Source organism: Convolutriloba macropyga, chromosome 2 (genome assembly GCF_964194025.1).
Source record: "Convolutriloba macropyga chromosome 2, txConMacr16.3, whole genome shotgun sequence".
In the NCBI taxonomy this organism is placed as follows: Eukaryota; Metazoa; Xenacoelomorpha; order Acoela; family Convolutidae; genus Convolutriloba; species Convolutriloba macropyga.
Genome location: NC_134469.1, coordinates 74,783,528 through 74,802,179, shown reverse-complemented (window position 1 = coordinate 74,802,179; position 18,652 = coordinate 74,783,528). Strand labels below are relative to the sequence as shown.

Below are 18,652 nucleotides of genomic sequence, written 5' to 3'. Positions count from 1 at the left end.
TCTGCGTTTTCAGAACTTTTGGCCGATTTGTATGCAACCGATAACTTTTTTACTGAAATTTTTTGAAATATTTTTCACGGAAACAAGGAATTCAATATGAATTTTGATGGTTTAAATCAAAGAAATAATAACTAGCTGTCAGAAGATTCATGTACATAAATTTTTTAAAAATTCAATCAATGGTTTTGAATATTTAACGATATTTAGTATTATCGTTGATTTGAGGATCAATTAAGTTTGAAATAGCTGCATGTCAGTTCATTATTAGCGAGATCGGCCTCCTATGCAATGCCAAGAAAGACGTCTGTAAGTAGAGATGGAAGGGGCTATGCTGTTGTTGTCTGATGTGCTCTTGCTCCATTCTATCCAGCTTTTCAGTGGTTGCAGACTGTCTTTCCAAAAATCTAATCACACTTTTACAACCAGTTACTTTCATCCATAAAGCCTTACTTGTATGATTCTTGTACTCTCAAATGTGTACACCTCAAATGCTTCGTCCTGGCATTTTTTTACAGCTGCGAAGCTTTACGCTGTCTAGCGTTGGTGATTGTCTTGGTTTTGGTTAATCGGTCTACACTGTTTTTGCTCTGAAATTTAAAAGCTTTCAAGTGCAGTTTTTGATGATTATTGTGTGCCCTTCTTTGACTCTTGTTCGTGAATAACCGTAGATTTTTGGAGAATATCAGCTTAAATTTCATCTTTAATAGCCGTGAATCGATAGCTGCTATTATTGGGGATATTGTGGTTTTTAATAGCCGCACAGCGATAGCTGGGGCTATTATTGGCCTTCTCTTGGTTTTTTATTTCGTCGTCGCGATGTTTGTTACAACCATATGACGTCACAACCACTTCAAATCTGTTTTTTGTTCATTCGTTCATGCAATTTTAACTGAAGTGCGTGTGTGACGTCATTTTTTGCTCTTAGTGGAGCGAGTTTTTTTGTTAATTCGCGTGATTAAATTTTTGGTCACACTTGACTTACCTAACTCTCAAAAATGACTTCCTCACTTTGAAATTGACTTTTATTTACTTTAATTCAAAGAGATAAGGTCAAATGGGTGTATGTTACTCTAAATGAAGGTTACTTGAGAGCAGCTAATAGAGGCAGCAAAAACTTATACAGATTTTTAATCAAGATACAACATATCAGCCTTCAATGAAAAAACGATTTTTGTGTACTCTTTTTTACTGTTTTTTATACTGCAGATCTACGAAGCTATTGCGGCTATTTTCTGGCAATCTGCCAGCTATGTTTTACAATTCATAGAATTTGAATTGTGTCGGGGCGCTGTCTTTTTTAAAGATCTGTTCACGCATTTTCATGATTTTTGAAGTAATGAAAATTGAAGTAGTGATTTTGGTAACGCCGAAACAGGAGGGGGGGGGGGGGGGGGGGCGAAAAGCAATTGGTTCTGCGGCGTGAATTTTTTTGCTGTAATTTTAAAGTAGAGTGAGAAAACGGTGTTTGAACAAAAATTCGCTTTCTCGCTAGTGGTTTTTTGTTCACATGCGGCAATTTCACTTTGATTTTTTCCTTTCATTTTTTTGCATCGTTTTTCTAAATGGTTTTCCTGATTCATCCATAGTTCATTCTAGGCCTAGTTTTTTGTTTGAACCAAATTTCTTTTTTTTGCTATTGGTTTTTGTTCACATGCGGCATTTTGACATTGATTTTCAGTTTTTTTAAAATTTTTTATCTGATTTTTTGAAAATGGGTTTCCCTATTCACTCATAGTCCGTTCTAGGTCTAGTTTTTGTTTAGTCAATACAAATTCTTTGAATTGTACGTCAGGACTTGTTCTATTTTTTTTAAAATTCATCGTCTCCATCAATGATTCTTGCGACCTGACTTCTTGGAATTGACCTTTTCAGTTTCAGTGAGTTCTTCTGCTTTGCAGTTAAAATTTGTGTGCTTGACGTTATTTGTTCTGCTTATAGGTCAATTGCGTGACTTATCTAACTCAAAAAATTGACTTGTGAACTCGCTTAATGAACTCGCTATTTTTTGTTGCTCTCGAAAGAAGTGTGAAGCAATTATTAAATGTGTTGTTCTTTTTTATGCAAATTTTTCGCTTGGCAGTTTTGAATTTTCGAGTGACTTCATTTTGCGTCATCTGAATTTCTTTGCTTTCACAAGTGTCAGCAGCTGAGCTCAAGTGGCAGCAGTTCACTGCTAAAAGTCAAATGAAAAGCGGCAAAATTGTTTTCATTTTGCTTTCAAATTTTATTAATGGTTATAGTATTATATAATAGCTTCTTATGACGTTATTTGAAGCCCCTCTCAGTGAATTTAGTTGCATCCACACCGTCTGAAGCAGGATGCAATAGGTCTGAGCTCCCACTGGTCGTTCGAGAGTAATTCTTTGGACGTGAGTTGGTTATGTTCCTCTTTTCTTTGATTGTTTCAATTTCAAAGGATGTCTATCATGGCTATTTTCCAGCAATCTACCTGCTATGTTTGTTTCTTCACTTCTCACATCATGTGTTTTGTGATAAAAACTCTCGTTCTGTTTTTTTCAAGTGGTTGTGTTGGGCAATTGACAATACTTTGCTGCTGTCAATCTTTAATTAGACGTGCAATCATATAGTTCTTTGCTCTATGTGATTCATTTTAGTAATTGATATCGGTCCGAAATATCAGCCAGAGTGACTTTAGTGGAGTCACGTAACCTTGCTTGAAACACGCTCTTCACAAGTTTTAGAAAGCCTGAAAGCAGATTTCTTAAATCTGACTCCGCATATAGGGAAATCTGCCGCTGTCATTTTAAAACCTGCATGGGCGTTTTTCTAGTTGTGTAACTTATTGTTGCAGCAAGAATTTAGTACCACATGGTTTTAATCGCCTATTTTTTATGTCGATAAGATTTTCAGAGGAAGTTCACACAACAGTGTTATATTTAATCAGCATTTAATCCTATGACAATTTACTTCAAGATGAGCTGTATCAAAGCAGAGCAGAAAAATTTTATGTTCAAGTGCATTTAACCAAATTTGACATTTACCTATTTTTGAGCGACAGTGGTGAAGCCACCGGTTGATCTCGCTGTATAAGTCATCATCAATTTCATATCCTGATAGTATGAGGTATTCGATCGAGAAGCCCACAGATATGTCCACTATTGATGGCTCATATCCAGTCAGAAATCTACCCTGCCGTGCACCTTGCAAGTTGTCACAGAGAATGCTCAGACAGTCCTGTGAATAAAATGGTGTTACACAAACAAATAGGCTTGAATTGAGTTGGTTATATTAAGCTTTTTCTAATGCATATGAAAAACACAATTGTGCAACAAACTTTCATCGAATAAAATGAAGTGTTTCATCGAAATAAAACAAATAGGGCGTGTTTTGTTAGCATTGTCAGAAAACACTTGCCATAAAACCAAAAACGTTCAGCCTTTGAGTTATATTGCTTTATTTTCCCTACAACTGGACTGAGAAATCATGCATTTGAACTGTTGGGGTTAATGTAGCTATGATTAATTAGACCATGACCTTACACTTAGGTTTATCGAACTGTTACTTTTCTGCTGGCTCTGACAGTCTATTTGATTGCTGCTATCTAGGATCTATGTGTTATTGCTTTTTAAAAGATCTTTTGTACAAACTTTGAGTTGGTCTGTGCTTGTTGACATTTGTCTTGTCAAGTTTGGCTCATCTGACATTTCCGATGCCTGGTAGAACTGCTCTAAGCAATAGCGATTAATTTCTGGGTAGATGATGCTGGAGTCAATATCCATTAAATCGTCTATCTTCGACCTCAAAAGCAGTTCGGTAAAGGTTCCAGTTTCTTTAGGGTACCATGAGCTTTGACAGTAGCTTGCAATGAATCTGAAAAGAGAAGTTAAAATCAATTGCACGATGCTTCTGATATAGCACTGAGATAGGTACTGTTAGATGTCAGCATTCATTATCAAATACATTGTGGAAATGAGAAGCAGTGATTGTTCGGAGATGTTGCAAATGAAAGAGACAGCGAGCGCCTGATGTCGAGTATTTTTGCTGCCTTGACCGAATCAGTATTCGATTGCGGCAAGATCTTGTCTCCGCTTATATTTTGCATTCCACCAAAGGTTTAGTTTCAAGTCTGTCTTCCATATTGTTAAAATTCTAAGATTGTTTTAATATCTATCAAATTTATATAGTTGAGTTCGTGGCTATGGATAGGATTTGGTTTTGTAAATAATAAGAATATCTATTGCAATGTGTTGCTTACTTCATAATGGTGCGTGGTTGTTGAATGTAGACACCACGGCAGTAGAGTTGAGGCATCGACTTGTAGTTAAGAAGTTGGAACAAGTTAGAGAACACAGGGGTGCCTTCCTGTGCCTCCAAACTCATGGTGCGAACATCTAGGCGACACTTTTTCCCGTTTCTGGAATTCACTGCTGACGTCGAGGAATTGTCTGACGTGATGTAAAAGTTTGATGCAATTTGTGTTTGCCTTAACAGGCAATCTAAACAATTTGCTACCTTTCGAAATAGGAACGAGATAGTAGCAAAGCTCAATTAAGACGACGTCTCAAGAACCGAGTCTCCAGGTATCATTAAATTGGTGATTAGACCAGAGCACAGTTTTGACAGATTAGAATATACAAATAACTAGAACGTCGTAAAGATTTAAATGAGCGTTGTACGTTAATTTTGCTCGTTTTAAAATCAGTTTTACATGCTCAACAGAAGCGTGTGTCAACTATGTACTTGATATTGGCTCTTAGTTTTTTCTTAGTGTCCCCGTGTCTGGTAGATTTTAGTTGTTTTCGAGTTATCAATAAGAATTGCTTGTTCTTGCGTATTCTAAATCCCTTCGATTTGAGTTATATTATGCGTTCACCCTTACGACTCAAAATGAAGTTAGACAACAGGAATTTTACTCAGTGGCATATCGCAGCTGATCTTGTTCTATGAGCCGTCGAGGTTTAGTGACACCATAATGTGGAGTCAATGGCGCTCGTGAAAAATTTTTGATAGCAGTGTCCTGTTACACAAATTTGAAGAAAAGAGGAAGTAGAGTAGTTTTTCGTTCGTATTGATGTTTCGAAGAACGCTAACTTGAAATATTTTGCCACACGATTGAAAGTATTCTTAATGAGTGGTTTTTCAAAGCAATTTTCTAGATGCCATTCAACTTTTTGGCTTATTTGATGGGTTCTCTTGGCTGTATTTCTTGGTAGTGTTTGATTGCTTTTTCATTTTTTAATTGCTAGTCTCCTGCCGGTTTTATTGCCGACAATAAGTTTTTTCGTGTTCTAAATGGACTAATGGAGTTGACTGGAGACAGATTCCAGTGACTCTCTCTCTCTCTCTCCCTCATTTGCGATTTTAAACAGTTAACTCCCATATTGACCTGTTTTTAACAAGCCTATGTTTAATTGCTCTCAAACGAAGTTTGTAGCAATTGTATTAGTCCTGTCGGTCTTTTTTGTATGCGATTTTTCGCTTGACCAATTTTTCGTCTGACGCTTTTGACTTTTCGTCCTCAAAAACGGGATAAACAGGTAGCGCCCAGCGGGCATTAATTGCTCTTAGAGCCTTTCAGCTCCCTTTCAGCTCAAACTGTTTTGGAGACTTATACTTATAGTGTGAAGGGCTGTTTTTAGAGGTTGAAGACGCCCCCACTGTTGACCCCCCCCCCCTATTGCCCCCACACCCCCCACCGCGCTGTTGCCCCCACCGCATTGTTGCCCACAATCAGCCCCCGATGCACACAAACCGCCCTTCCCGTGGCTAGCTATTGGCGAACAACCGCTTGCTAAAAACGCAAATTTATACTTTTTTGCAATTTTTTTCAAGCTTTTTGAAAATTTGTCATTTTTTTATTTTTATCAGCCCCAGGTGTCAAAGAATCTCCTCTAGGGTTTGATAATACGTTACTGCATTGTTTCTAGTGGTAATGGAATGGTTTCAACATTTTAACATCAAGAGTTTTCGCAATTTTTTTTTCAAAACGTGCAATTCTTTCAAATTTTTTGACATTTTTTTCCTTATTGAGGTCGTTCCAGACCTAGGGTTCCAAAAAATCCAAAGAAGTTTGATAATAAGTTACTGACAAATTTTTAATAGCCATGGAATAGTTTTTCTTTTATGTCACAAATTTTTGCATTTTTTTTTATAAAACTTGCTTTCTTCAAGTTTTTCTGAAATATTTTGTAGTTTTTTAGATTTTTGAGCCTCAAGAGCCAAGGATCCTTCTCTAGGGTTTGAAAATAGGTTTCTGAATAGTTTCTAGATTAAATGGAATCTCTTGCAAGATTTTAACATCCCGATTTTAGCATATTTTTGGTAACTGTTGCCATTTTTTTCCTTTTTTTTGACATTTATAGTCATTATTCAGATTTTTTGAGCTTCAAAGCCCAAAATGCCTCCTTTAGGGTTTGATAAGTTACTGGAAAATTTTTGTTGGTTATGGATTAATTTTCAACTTTTAAATATCACAAGTTTTAGCATTTTATAAATCTGAAGTTTTTGTCAATTTTTAGGTTTCTCTAACCTCAAGGGCCACGCAACTTCCTCTAGAGTTTGATAATATGTTACTGCATAGTTCATAGATGTAATGGAATGCTCTTCAAGATTCCAATATCACGAATTTAAGCAATTTTTAAAAATATTGGCAATTTGTCATGTTTTTGATTTTTTTTCCAGCAACAGAGGCCCTGGGACCTCCTCCAAGGTTTGAACATAAGCTGCTGCATAGTTTCTAGAGTTAATGGGATGGTGATCAAGGTTTTTATGACTCCAGTTTTAGTAATTTTTGGATAAAATTTAAACTTTTCAATTGGAAAATTGTTGTTCCAAGTGTCTGGATCTTTATGAGCCTGTGAAACTATTTCAGACTTGAAACAGCGATACCGGATAGTCTCTTGAAACAATAGACTGGTTTTTAAGATTTTAGTGTCTTGAATTTTAGCAAGATTTTCTTGAAATTTGCAATTTCTAAAAATTTTCCACTTTTTTGTCCTTTTCTGAGTTTAACGGCAGTTACTGGCCAACAAAACTTTTCAAGTCTCGGAGATGGGTTAATTGAGAGAATTTTCGAGACACGAATTCGGTTTGAATTTTTTTTGAAGTTGAAAACTTTTTTTGCCCTTTTCAGTTTTTTTCTATGTGTGTCGAATCCGATCATGGAAGATATTACTGTCTTTCTCTCTTTTGCTTAGGGTTCCTTTCCACCTCTTTATCGTTAACGTTCTATCTCTCTCTCTATTTGTTGATGCCGCACTTCAGGTGCTGTTATGTGGCGTAATGTCATCATCTCTGATCCTCATTATCAATGAGTAATAGTTGAAATGTTTTTATCATAAATGATCTAACAGGCACTTTTTAGAAACCATTGTTAATTGCTCTCAAAAAAAATTTGTAGCAAATATATTAATCATGTTTGTCTTTTATGCAATTTTGCGCTTGCCCGATTTTCCTAACCCATTTGACTTTCGACTTCGGAAACAGTATAGAGGTAGTGCCCTGAGGTCACTGAACCGTGGCTAGCCGTTGACGAAGCCAACCGCTTGTCGGTCGTTTGAGAGCAATTCGCCCGACGTTAGTCGGTTATGGATATCTTTTTTGTTCTTAGCTTAGAATTTTTTTGTTTCTGTTTTTTTATGTCTACTTTTTGTTTCCTGTTTAATTGGACTAAATTGCGGACAATTTCATGTACCTGCCTAATATTTGCTTGAAGCGTCTCTCCTTAAGCTGCTCTCCTCCCTACACATCTTTGAATTACAATTCAAAAAAATTTGAATGTAATGAGCCTCTGTCTTTTTGAAGACATATTCGCACTTTTTGGTGATGGAGTAGTCAAAATGTAGTAGTGATTATGGTCACGCTGACACATGAAGTGGAGCGAGTAATTTTGTGTCGTCATTTTTTTCCAAATTGTTTGAACAAAAATACGTTGTTTGACTTATCTTTTTAACTGCTCTCAAACAAAGTTTGTAGCAATTATATTTGTCCTGTCGGTCTTTTTTTATGCGATTTTTCGCTTGACCGATTTTTCGTCTGACGCTTTTGACTTTTCGTCCTCAAAAATGGGATAAACAGATAGCGCCCAGCGAGCATTAAGTGCTCTTAGAGCCTTTCAGCTCAAACTGTTTTGGAGACTTATACTTATGAGTGAAGGACGGTTCCTAGAGGTTGAGACATCCCCACCCCCCTGTTGACCCCCCACTCCCAAAATTGCCTCCACCCCCACCGCGCTGTTGCCACCTAACCCAGTGTTGCCCCCATCAGCCACCGGTGCACCCTCCGTGGCTAGCTACTGACGAAGCCAACCGCTCGCTGGTTGTTTGAGAGCAATTCGCCCGACGTTAGTCGGTTATGTTTTTTAAATGTTTTTTCGTTTTTTGATCCGATTTGTTTTTAAATGGTTTTCCGAGCCCATTCCTGGTCCTTAGCTTTGCCTTTTGATCACGTTTTTCATTTTACATAAGTCACAACTTTCACGTTTGGTTTCAGACTTACTCACTGTTTTAACTGAATAGAGTTGAAAATCCTTTTATCAATTTTATGTAAATAGTCAAGGTCTAAAAGCAAAATTAAGAGAAACGGGATAACCGATAAAGCCAGGGCACTAAGACAATGTTGATTGACATAGTCCGTTAAGTTATCCTTAGAAAATACTGCTATTTGGTTTTTGTATTATGTTCATTGTTCGCCAAGTTAAAAGGTGAATTCACCTTCGTTTCATATTTATCTGATCTTTTGAAACTACAGATAAATTTAGAAAACTTTTTGACACTTAGAAAAAAATTAGTTTGTCGTCAATGTTGTTCTTTATTTTTTCTTACTACTTCAATCTCAAAATGGTCAGTGTGGTTAACGATGAGTTTTTTCTGTCTGTTTTGTAAATGTCCGGCAACTTTTAATTTTTTGCGAGGTCTAGATTTTTCAGATTGTTTGTTCGATAATTTTTCCTGTCGTTCTGTTCAGTCGAGAAGATTATTTCATTTGCCTTCGTCTGATTTTGAATAGTTTTTAAGCAGATAGTTCAATAAACTTATTTGTTATTTCGTCTTCGTCAGCTTTTCAGCTGCGCAAATTTTTCCTAAATGGACTGTTGTCTTCGATTGATCGTTTTTGGCTGTAATACTTAATTGATTATACCTTGACGCAGTCTAAAGGTTTTCTTAATGATTTTGCTCCGTAGTTTTTAAGAGCCTAGAAATCTTTTGTAGTGACGTTTGCAGAATTTGCAAGTTCTATCAATTTATTTTGGTTATCACTGAACCTTGCTTTCTAGGGCTATTTTTCTGTCCTTCAATATCTTTTGTTCATTTGATTTTAATCTGATTTAAATCATTTGCGATTCCAATAACTATCAGAAACTTTAAAAGTAACCTTCCCGTAACACCTACAAGATTGCCACAAATCTTCTTGAGCTGTTTTGTCGCTGGATTACCTCAGATTTATTTTAACTTTAAGCTTATTTTGCGCTAAATAATGTTTTTGATTTGTGTACTTTCAAATATTGCATCATATTATTGGCAATTAATTTTGCTTTTTTGCTCAGTTTTGATGCTCTTTTTTTTCTTGATATTATTAGCTATATATCTAATCAGATTTGTTATGCAATTGCTAATTGTTAATAGCCGCCGTCAGCCCCTCAACGGCTATCTTTTAGGCGGTCTCCTTTTTACAGTTCAAAGAATTTGAATTGTATTGGGGAGCTGTCTTTTTTCATCTAAAATATTTTCACACATTTTTATGATTTTTGAAGTCAAATTGGAGTAGAGATTTGGTCACGCCAAAACAGGACGTGGAGCAAAAATGCGAGTGGATTTGCGGCGTAAAATTTTGCTCTAATTTTAAAGTAGAGTGAGAAAACAGTGTTTGAACAAAATTTCGCTTTCTGGGTAGTGGTTTTTTGTTCACATAGGGCAATTTCACTTTGATTTTTACTGTTTTCATTTTTTTGGATCGGATTTTTTCTAAATGGTTTTCCCAATCCATTCATAGTTCATTCTATGCCTAGTTTGTTTTTTGTTTGAACCAATTTTCCATTTCTGGCTAGTGGTTTTTGTGCACATGTGGCATTTTGAAATTGATTTTCTGTTTTTAGCAGCCGCACAGCGATAGCTGGGGCTAATATAGGCTTTTCTTGGTTTTTAATATTGTCAAGTGTTTTTGTTACGACCATATGACGTCACAACCATTTCAAATCTGTTTTTTGTTCATTCGTTCATGCAATTTCAATTGAAAGACGTGTGACGTCATTTTTTGTTCTTAGTGGAGCGATTTTTTTTGATCATTTGCGTGATTAAATTTTTGGTCACACGTAATTACGTCACTCTCAAAAAAGAATTCCTCATTTTGAAATTGACTCTTATTGACTTTAATTCAAAGAGATAAGGTCAAGTTAATTTAAGTCACTCTAAATGAAGAGCAGCTAATAGAGGCAGCAATAACTTATGCAGATTCTTAATCAAAATATAACATTCTCAGCCTTCAAAGAAAAAGTTTGTTTTTTGGTCTGTCTTTTTTACTGTTTTTTTGAGACTGCGGATCAACGAAACTATTGCGGCTATTTTCTGGCAAGCTGCCAGCTATTTTTTTCTATTTTTTACCTGATTTTTTTTAGATATGGCTTTCCCAAATCACTGATATTCCTTTCTAGGTCTGATTTTTTGTTTAGTCTTTGAATTCTTTGAAAATGCTTTAATTGTACGTCAGGACTTGTCCGGTTATGTTTTTTTTACAATTCAAAGAATTTGAATTGTATTGGGGCGCTGTCTTTTTTTACAATTCAAAGAATTTGAATTGTATTGGGGCGCTGTTTTTTTTTAAGATCTGTTCACACATTTTCATGATTTTTGAAGTCAAATTGGAGTAGTGATTTTGGTCACGCCGAAACAGGAAATGGAGCGAAAAAGCGAGTGGTTTTGCGGCGTGAATTTTTCTCGCTCTAATTTTAAAGTAGAGTGCGAAAGTGGTGTTTGAACAAAAATTCGGTTTCTCGGTAGTGGTTTTTTGTTCACATGTGGCAATTTCACTCTGATTTTTACTGTTTTTTCGATTTTTTGGATCGGATTTTTTTTCTAAATGGTTTTCCCAATCCATTCACAGCTCATTCTAGGCCTAGTTTTTTGTTTGAATTAAATTTTCTTTACTCGCTAGTGGTTTTTTGTTCACATGCGGCATTTTGACATTGATTTTTGTTTTTTTTTATTTTTTGATCTGATTTTTTTTAAATGGTTTTCTCAATTCAATCATAGTCCATTCTAGGTCTAGTTTTTCTGTTAAGTCAATAAAAAATTTTTTGAATTGTACGTCAGGACTTGTCCTGCTATGTTTTTTAATTCGCTTTACCTTTTGATCACGTTTTTCGTTTTACAGAAGTCACGATTTTCTTGCTTGATTTCTCACTTACTTCACCACTTACTTCACTGTTTCTCTCACCAAATGGATTTTAATTTTTTTCACCTATTGATTTACGTTATGTAGTGAATACGGTCAAAGTCAAAAGAACAAAATCAAAACAAATGGGATAAACCGATAAAGCCCGGTCATTAACTCAAAGTGAATTAGGTTATCAAAGTTCATTAAAGCGCTTGCTAGCTGGGATTAGTATTATGCTTAATAACTTTCAGTTTAGAAGCTTAATTAAGTGTAATTTTAGAATCTAAGCGATTATGCAGCATTTACTCACCGATAAGAACACTGACACTTAGAAGAATTCTGTCAATTTCTCTCTTATTTTGTTTCTTTTTCTGTTTCAATGACAATGTGCGTAAACGGCGGCTGTTTTTTATGTCGATCTTGATTATTTTGATATAAATAAGTTTGGAGCCCTTAGTTAACATCTTTCTCACTATTTCTTAGCGTTTTTAATCTTTCAGTGATCTGATTTTAACAATTAGTCAACCAGGTCAGATGGGGTAGTTGGTTAATTTTTATAAAAATCTTTTAATAGCCGCTGTCAGCCTCTCGGCTATTATTTAGATGCTCTCCTTTTTTAATTCGCTTTACCTTTTGATCACGTTTTTAGTTTTATATAAGTCAAGATTTTCAAGTTCGACTCCTGACTTACTTCACTCACTGTTTCAACTGAATGGATTTTTAATTCTTTCGCGCATTCAATTATGCAATGTGGCGAATACTGTGAGAGTCAAAATCAAAAGAGACGGGATGAACCGATAAGGCCCGGTCATTAAGTCATGGAGAATTAGGTTATCGATGTTCATTAGAATGTTTGCTAGCTGACGTTGGTTTTAAGCTTATCAGTTTTCAGTTTAGAAGCTGAATTAAGTATATGTTTAGAATCCAACTGAAATCACGCCAAATTTGAACTCTTTTTGACACTGAAAAAAAACGTTAAAAAATTGGGTCAATTTATCTTTTTTTTCTGTTTCAATCCCGATTTGCATCAAGCGTGTCGACGGCGGCTGTTTTCCGTCAAAAGTTTAAAAATTTGCTGTCGATTGTCGCTGGTTGGTTTCCGGAGTTTTTAGCAGCTATGTTTTTTGTTTGTTCTGTTAACGCGGTTAACCGGGAGCATATGAAGAAATTTTAGTAAGGTGTGTTGCTCTTATAAAAACGTTTGAGCGAAAGAGGCAAGGCCTTTATAGCTTGGTGGGTAAGATTGCAGACGTCATCCTCGATGTCAGGGTTGTGAAACCTTGTGGGGTCGGTTATGCCTCAAAATTAATTTGCTCGCGCTTGTCGTTCGAGAGCAATTTATTCAACATTGCTCGATTTGTTTTGCATCTAGCGAATCTAACTGTTTTTTCTTATGTAACACATGATGTTAATTTAAATGATCATGTAAGGTACTCACCGATTGCACAACACATTGGCAAACTCGGTAATGTTAGGAGCTCCATTGAATCCATGGCCGAATTTCTTTGCGGAAAACTTCAGTTGACCTGCTGTAGTAATTCCATTGATCCAACAATTGTGGAAAAACTATATAGCTTATAATGCTTAACTTATATTTGTGATTATTTGTGGAGTTGCATAGTGGTGCTTTTAAAGGAACATGCCATATGGTGCATCATAAGCTATCGCGTGTGAGACAGTTAAAACGGCGTGAATTTGTCCCGACGTATAATAATAAAGCTTCTTAATTGTGCAACTATCTTTGTTTATTTGTCCTCCGTTGTAATGTTTTTGTCGCTGCATATAATAATCCAAAGTCATGTGGATAATTGAAGCGGATGCATTTGTAAAAGAATGAAAAGCTGTTGAATGGAGTGCATAAGATTGACACCGCGCTCTGAAGATGAAAATCAATACGAGCGCCATAGTTTCAAAGACATAGCACATATTTTTTAGGTGCTTTTTCAAAGCAAATGATTTCATAAAACAAAAAATAAAGAGATCTTTTCGGTCCCCCAAGCTTAGTGGGTGCATTATTTAATCCTGAACACATGCGCTATCTTTTATCACAATTCACACATTTGGCAACGGGGGTCGCATAGCGCTTTAGGGTGGGGTTGGGGGAGTGAGAGATGGATGGCATGTAACACAATTTGAGCTGCCAAAGAAAAACATGTATAATTGCACTTAATTTAGGCGCCTTATTCTTCAGAATAGCTCATTTGAGCGCGAACTTGTAGTTTAGATAAGCGTAATTGTGCGTGTTTGCTCAACACCTATTTGAAGCTGTTTCAAATACTGAAGAGTGCTTCTGGTTGTAATCTGTTTTACTTTCATTTTGTGTCTTAACTATTTGCAGAATTTACATTTTATCCAGATTGCGGGTACCTGTGTCACGAAAGCTGCCGGCCAGGAGTGGGTCTGGACTGTCCTTGGGAACTGGAACAACAAAGTCTTACAGACGAAGAACTTCAATTGAGTGTATCGGTCGGATCTGAATCAGAAGAAGCCTCTGTCGTTGGAGATACTTATTCATCCTCAGCTGTGAGCGAACACATCAACGAAGCCACTGAGAGGTCAACTAGTAGTATCAGTAATAGCTCACTTGTCACAACTACACATAGTAAATTGGAGCACGATTCTGAAACTATTAATAACCCTGCAGTTGCTAATTCTGTTGAGAGTCCACAAGAGGAATTCTACACGATCAAAGAAGCTTCAGCATACGAAGTGGAGTTAAAGAGGCATGGTATAGCAAAAGAGGGCTCTGTGTCAAGTGAAGCTACAGAGAGTGAAACTGGACCTAGAGAGAAACAGGTTCAGAAGTGGGCTATTCGACTACATCGATCGAACACTCTCCTCTCCAAGGTAATTAGCATATGCAAGTTTTTTTTGGAGAGTGGATGTTTTTGTTTGAACTGTGTTTAATAGCCGCACAGCGATAGCTGGGGCTATTATTGGCCTTCTCTTGGTTTTTTTACAATTCAAAGAATTTGAATTGTATTGGGGCGCTGTCTTTTTTTTAAGATCTGTTCACACATTTTCATGATTTTTGAAGTCAAATTGGAGTGGTGATTTTGGTCACGCCGAAACAGGAAGTGGAGCGAAAAAGCGAGTGGTATTGCGGCGTGAAATTTTTTCACTCTAGTTTTAAAGTAGAGTGAGAAAACGGTGTTTGAACAAAAATTCGTTTTCTCGCTAGTGATTTTTTGTTCACATGCGGCAATTTCACTTTGATGTTTACTGTTTTTTCGATCTTTTGGATTGGATTTTTTCTGAATGATTTTTCTAGTAGAAAAATTCATAGTTCATTTCAAGTCTAGTTTTTTATTTAGCCAATGAAAATTCTTTGAATTGTACGTCAGGACTTGTCCTGCTATGCTTTTTTATTTCGTCGTCATGATTTTTGTTACGACCATATGACGTCACAGCCATTTTTTGTTCATTTGTTCATGCAATTTCAACTGAATTGCATGTGTGAGGTCATTTTTCGCTCTGAGTGGAACGAGTTTTTTTGTTCATGCGCGTGATTAAATTTTTGGTCACACTTGACTAACCTCACTCTCAAAAATGACTTCCTCACTTTGAAATTGACTTTTATTTACTTTAATTCAAAGAGATAAGGTCAAATGGGTGTGTGTCACTCTAAATGAAGGTTATTTGAGATCAGCTATTAGAGGCAGCAATAACTTATACAGATTTTTAATCAAAATATAACAGATAAGCTTTCAATCAAAAGACAATTTTTTTATCTGTCTTTTTGACTGGTTTTTTAGACTGCCGATCTATACGAATCTATTGCGGCTATTTTCTGGCAATCTGCCAGCTATGTTTCAAAAATGGTTGCAGAATTCTGCTCGAGTGCTTGTTCTATCCTTATAACCTCAATTAGCCCAATTTGAAGGCATTGAAACTCTGGGAAATTTCTCACAGCTTCAAGAAGCCTAAAACTCATCGGTGCCTTATTTGTGCCTTATTCAGTGGATTATTTGTGAGAAAACTTCATAAAACATGTATGTATTGAAGTATGTTCAATTCTTCCGTTTATTAATTGAATGAGTTTGTACCATAACTATTTCCAGCCAATCGAGAAGAAAGATTGAACAAACTGAAGGTATTATGTTTTCATTCCCGCTATTGCCAATTATGAAATTAGTGATCAGTTTGAAGCTACCTCAGTTTGAAGCTATTTAAACAAGTTATTTAAATAAGTTTTGCCTAATTTTGTCTATCGTCGATTTTTTCACTGGCTATTTTTTGCTTGAATATATTAGACACGTTAGAGGTGCTTCAGCTTCAATCAACAAATTAAATAGAGAGATTGTTGTCCAATAGAACCAATAATCAACTTTTATGAGATATGTAAGTATACTCTGCTGCGATATCCGGTAAATCCCTTATTAACTCGTTGCAGATCCAAGGGGCGCTTGGACTTTGGCATTGCATTGGAGGGCTTCTGCAATCTAATTTAAGTTAATCCACGAGGAGAAGTAAACCCTATTACTCGCTAATTGAATGTGTAGCTTACACGTATCATTTTAAGTCCCACAAAATAGAAAGAATATTCTGAACGGTTGACTGACTGATGAATAAAGAGCTGAAGGATCTATTCGGTCCCACGTCTCAGTGCAAGACAATAATTGCAACCCAATAGCTTTTGAATGGAATCAATTGTGAGAGAGATATGAGCGAATTCGATTCCTTCTCGTAGTATTTCGGTACTTTCTTGGATATTCGTTACTTTTTATGGCAATTCAATTTGTATACTTTTTTATTTTCAAAAAGATGATCAAGCAGCCTTTTATTTCAGAATTCGGCGGTGCAGAGACGAAGTAGCACGCTGCAGCAGAAGAAGTCTCAACAATCGGATACATTAGTCGGCTCAGCTGCAGGTCCCAAATTGTCTGCAGATCCAATTGGAACTGATGCTGATTCAATCGTATCGCCCACCTCCCATAGCACACTGCCCTCCAAGCTCAAGTCTAAGGATCTGGAGAAAATGGTGGCAGATTATGCTAAACACAACCCACACTCAGATCTTAAAATAGTAGGTGTTTTATTTAATAGCCATCAACGAAATTTGCCGACATGGTCGTATTTTTTGGGTCATAAACCTTCTTTTTGATAGGGCGATCAATATTTTTCTCAAGCCGTAGATAGGGTTTTGCGCAGTAATTGCAAGACGAGAATTTTTTGCTGTGCAAATTTGCAAAACATACTTGTCATCATTAATATAAAAAAATCAGCTTTTGTTAAAGCATGGTTAAAAAGTTGAGAATATTGAGGTATTCAATTTTGAACTATAACTAATAAAAGCTGCAGTCTCTTTGCTCGAGAAATAATTTTTTAATAGCCGTGAAGCGATAGCCTTCTCGGTTTTTATTCACAAGTCAAAGAATTTGAGTTGTATTGGGGAGCTGTCTTAGGATATGTTCACACATTTTGATATTTCACACCGAATTGAAGTGATGATTTCGGACACACTGAAACAGGAAGTGGAGCAAAGAAGAGAGCGGTTTTGTCATGTTGAGTTTTTCACTTAGAGGAGTAGTAAAACGTTGTTTGACAAAAATGCGCTTTCTGGATTGTGGTTTTTGTCCATATGTGGCAATTTGAATTGATTTTTACTGCTTTCTTTTTTATTGAGCGGATTGTAGGTCAGGACTTGTCCTGCTGTTTTTTTGTCTAAGATTTTTGTTACGACCATGAGCTAACAGAAACAGCATTAGGTATGCAGATTCCCAATCAAAATTTAACATCTCAGCAATTAATAAAAAGAGATGTTTCTTTTTTGGTCTATTTTTTTAAATCTTATTTGAGCTAATTTTTGGCTATCTTCCAGCTATGTTTTAACTGCTCCCGAGGGAATTTTGAAGCATTCATTGAAAACGTGTTGGTGTTTTTTTGCAAATGTTGCTTGACCGTTTTCACTTTTCGAGTGATTTCATTCCTTTGACTTCTGCGTTTTACGTGATCTAAATCTCTCTCTCATGCACAAGTGTCAGCAGCTGAACTCAAGTGGCGGCAGCGCACTACTAAAGGTCAAATGAAGATTCAGTCTCTTTTATCAGTATTTATAGTTGTATATAACCTCTAGTGACGTCATTTAAAGCCCCCTTAGTGAATTTAGTTTCTCTCCCGGACTGAAGCAAGCTGCGATAGATTCGAGCTCCCATTAGTCGTTCGAGAACAATTTCTCTGTCGTTAGTCAGCTATATTGCTGGATTGACATGCTAAATGGTTACACTGATGAAAGACAAATCTATTTTCAGCGTAACTGTCGTGAAGAATTCCGTTTTGCACGGCATGCGTATTTTTCAGGACCATTTTTTTTAAAAAATTAAATAAATGAATAATTTATTAATAGCCGGTTATACTCAAACGGCTGTTATATAAACACTAGCTTTTTTCGTGTCATCTTAGTTCAATTTTACTTTTTAGCAACATCACATGTTTCAGGATTGACTTAAGATTTGCCTCACTCACTGTTTCATCGGTTAAAGCAGGATTCGTTAAAAAAAAAATTAACGCCATGAGTTGTAAATGCGGTCAAGGTCAATAGAGCAAGCCACAAGTTGGCAACACAAATTGAATAGAGAGTAATCTGACAACATATTATGCTTAAAATCATTTTGAGGAATTCTAATGTTCAGTTGGATTCTATGTCAACGTCATGAGTTACGTGTTTCTGATTGATGCAGGTGAAGAAACCCATGTCGAAGGAACTCTCGAAATCAAAAGAATCAATATTCAGCTCTTCGTCAAAGAAAAAGGACCAAGTTAATCAGCTAGAGTTTGAAGGCTTCCTTCATGTGACCATGTGTCTGCATAGACCAATCAGTGTTGCCAATGAAGTTGCTCTCGACTTCTCCTTAGAAAGTGTCGGCAAGAACATGAGGTACGTAATAATGTTTACTCCTTTTTTCAACACTAAATTAGTGTTACTTAAGAACGTGGTTTTCAACAGATTAGTGATTTGTGGAAATTAAACAAGGAATGGCACACGTGATTTGTTATGGGAATAGTTTTTCACCAAAACAGGATAATAACCGATTGCAAAAGTGTCTTTTTTGCGTCAATCTCTGTCGGACAGTGTGAGAAAGAAAATTAATCATGCGCTCCCACAGTTCCTGGCCTCAAAGAAAATACAGTTCATCAGGGTTTTCTTTTGCTCCGTTGCCTATATAAACTTCAGTGGGCAGCAGAAGTGATTCGCAACAAAATGAACTTTCAGTAATGACTCAGAACAATTTCAGTAGATGCAATGTGTTGATTATAGCCGCGAAGCGATAGCTGAGCGTAGCTATATTGCGGTGCTCTTGGTTTTTTTTTGTTTCGTCGT

General features: G+C 36.2%; 2 protein-coding genes across 5 annotated transcripts in view; one reads left to right on the top strand and one right to left on the bottom strand.

The window, feature by feature from the left end:
* LOC142334697 (uncharacterized) overlaps positions 1-18,652 on the top strand; it is a 37,703-nt gene that overhangs the window by 11,116 nt on the left and 7,935 nt on the right. For all 3 annotated transcript variants that reach the window (XM_075382933.1, XM_075382934.1, XM_075382936.1), the window contains exons 3-5: positions 13,688-14,178; positions 16,121-16,357; positions 18,012-18,208. In XM_075382933.1, coding sequence (XP_075239048.1) covers positions 13,688-14,178; positions 16,121-16,357; positions 18,012-18,208 — 925 coding nt within the window. The remainder of the gene's footprint in view (positions 1-13,687; positions 14,179-16,120; positions 16,358-18,011; positions 18,209-18,652) is intronic.
* LOC142335457 (uncharacterized) lies at positions 138-13,311 on the bottom strand. Of its 2 annotated transcripts, none has more exons than XM_075383962.1 (5): positions 12,770-13,311; positions 4,217-4,457; positions 3,609-3,831; positions 3,003-3,195; positions 138-404 (listed from the first exon to the last, which is right to left on the bottom strand). In XM_075383962.1, exons 1-5 carry the CDS (start codon positions 12,822-12,824, stop codon positions 265-267), a joined length of 852 nt encoding a protein of 283 aa, XP_075240077.1. In that variant the 5' UTR covers positions 12,825-13,311; the 3' UTR covers positions 138-264. The 2 variants fall into 2 exon arrangements, with proteins under 2 accessions (XP_075240077.1, XP_075240078.1); XM_075383963.1 differs by having other exon boundaries at positions 327-413.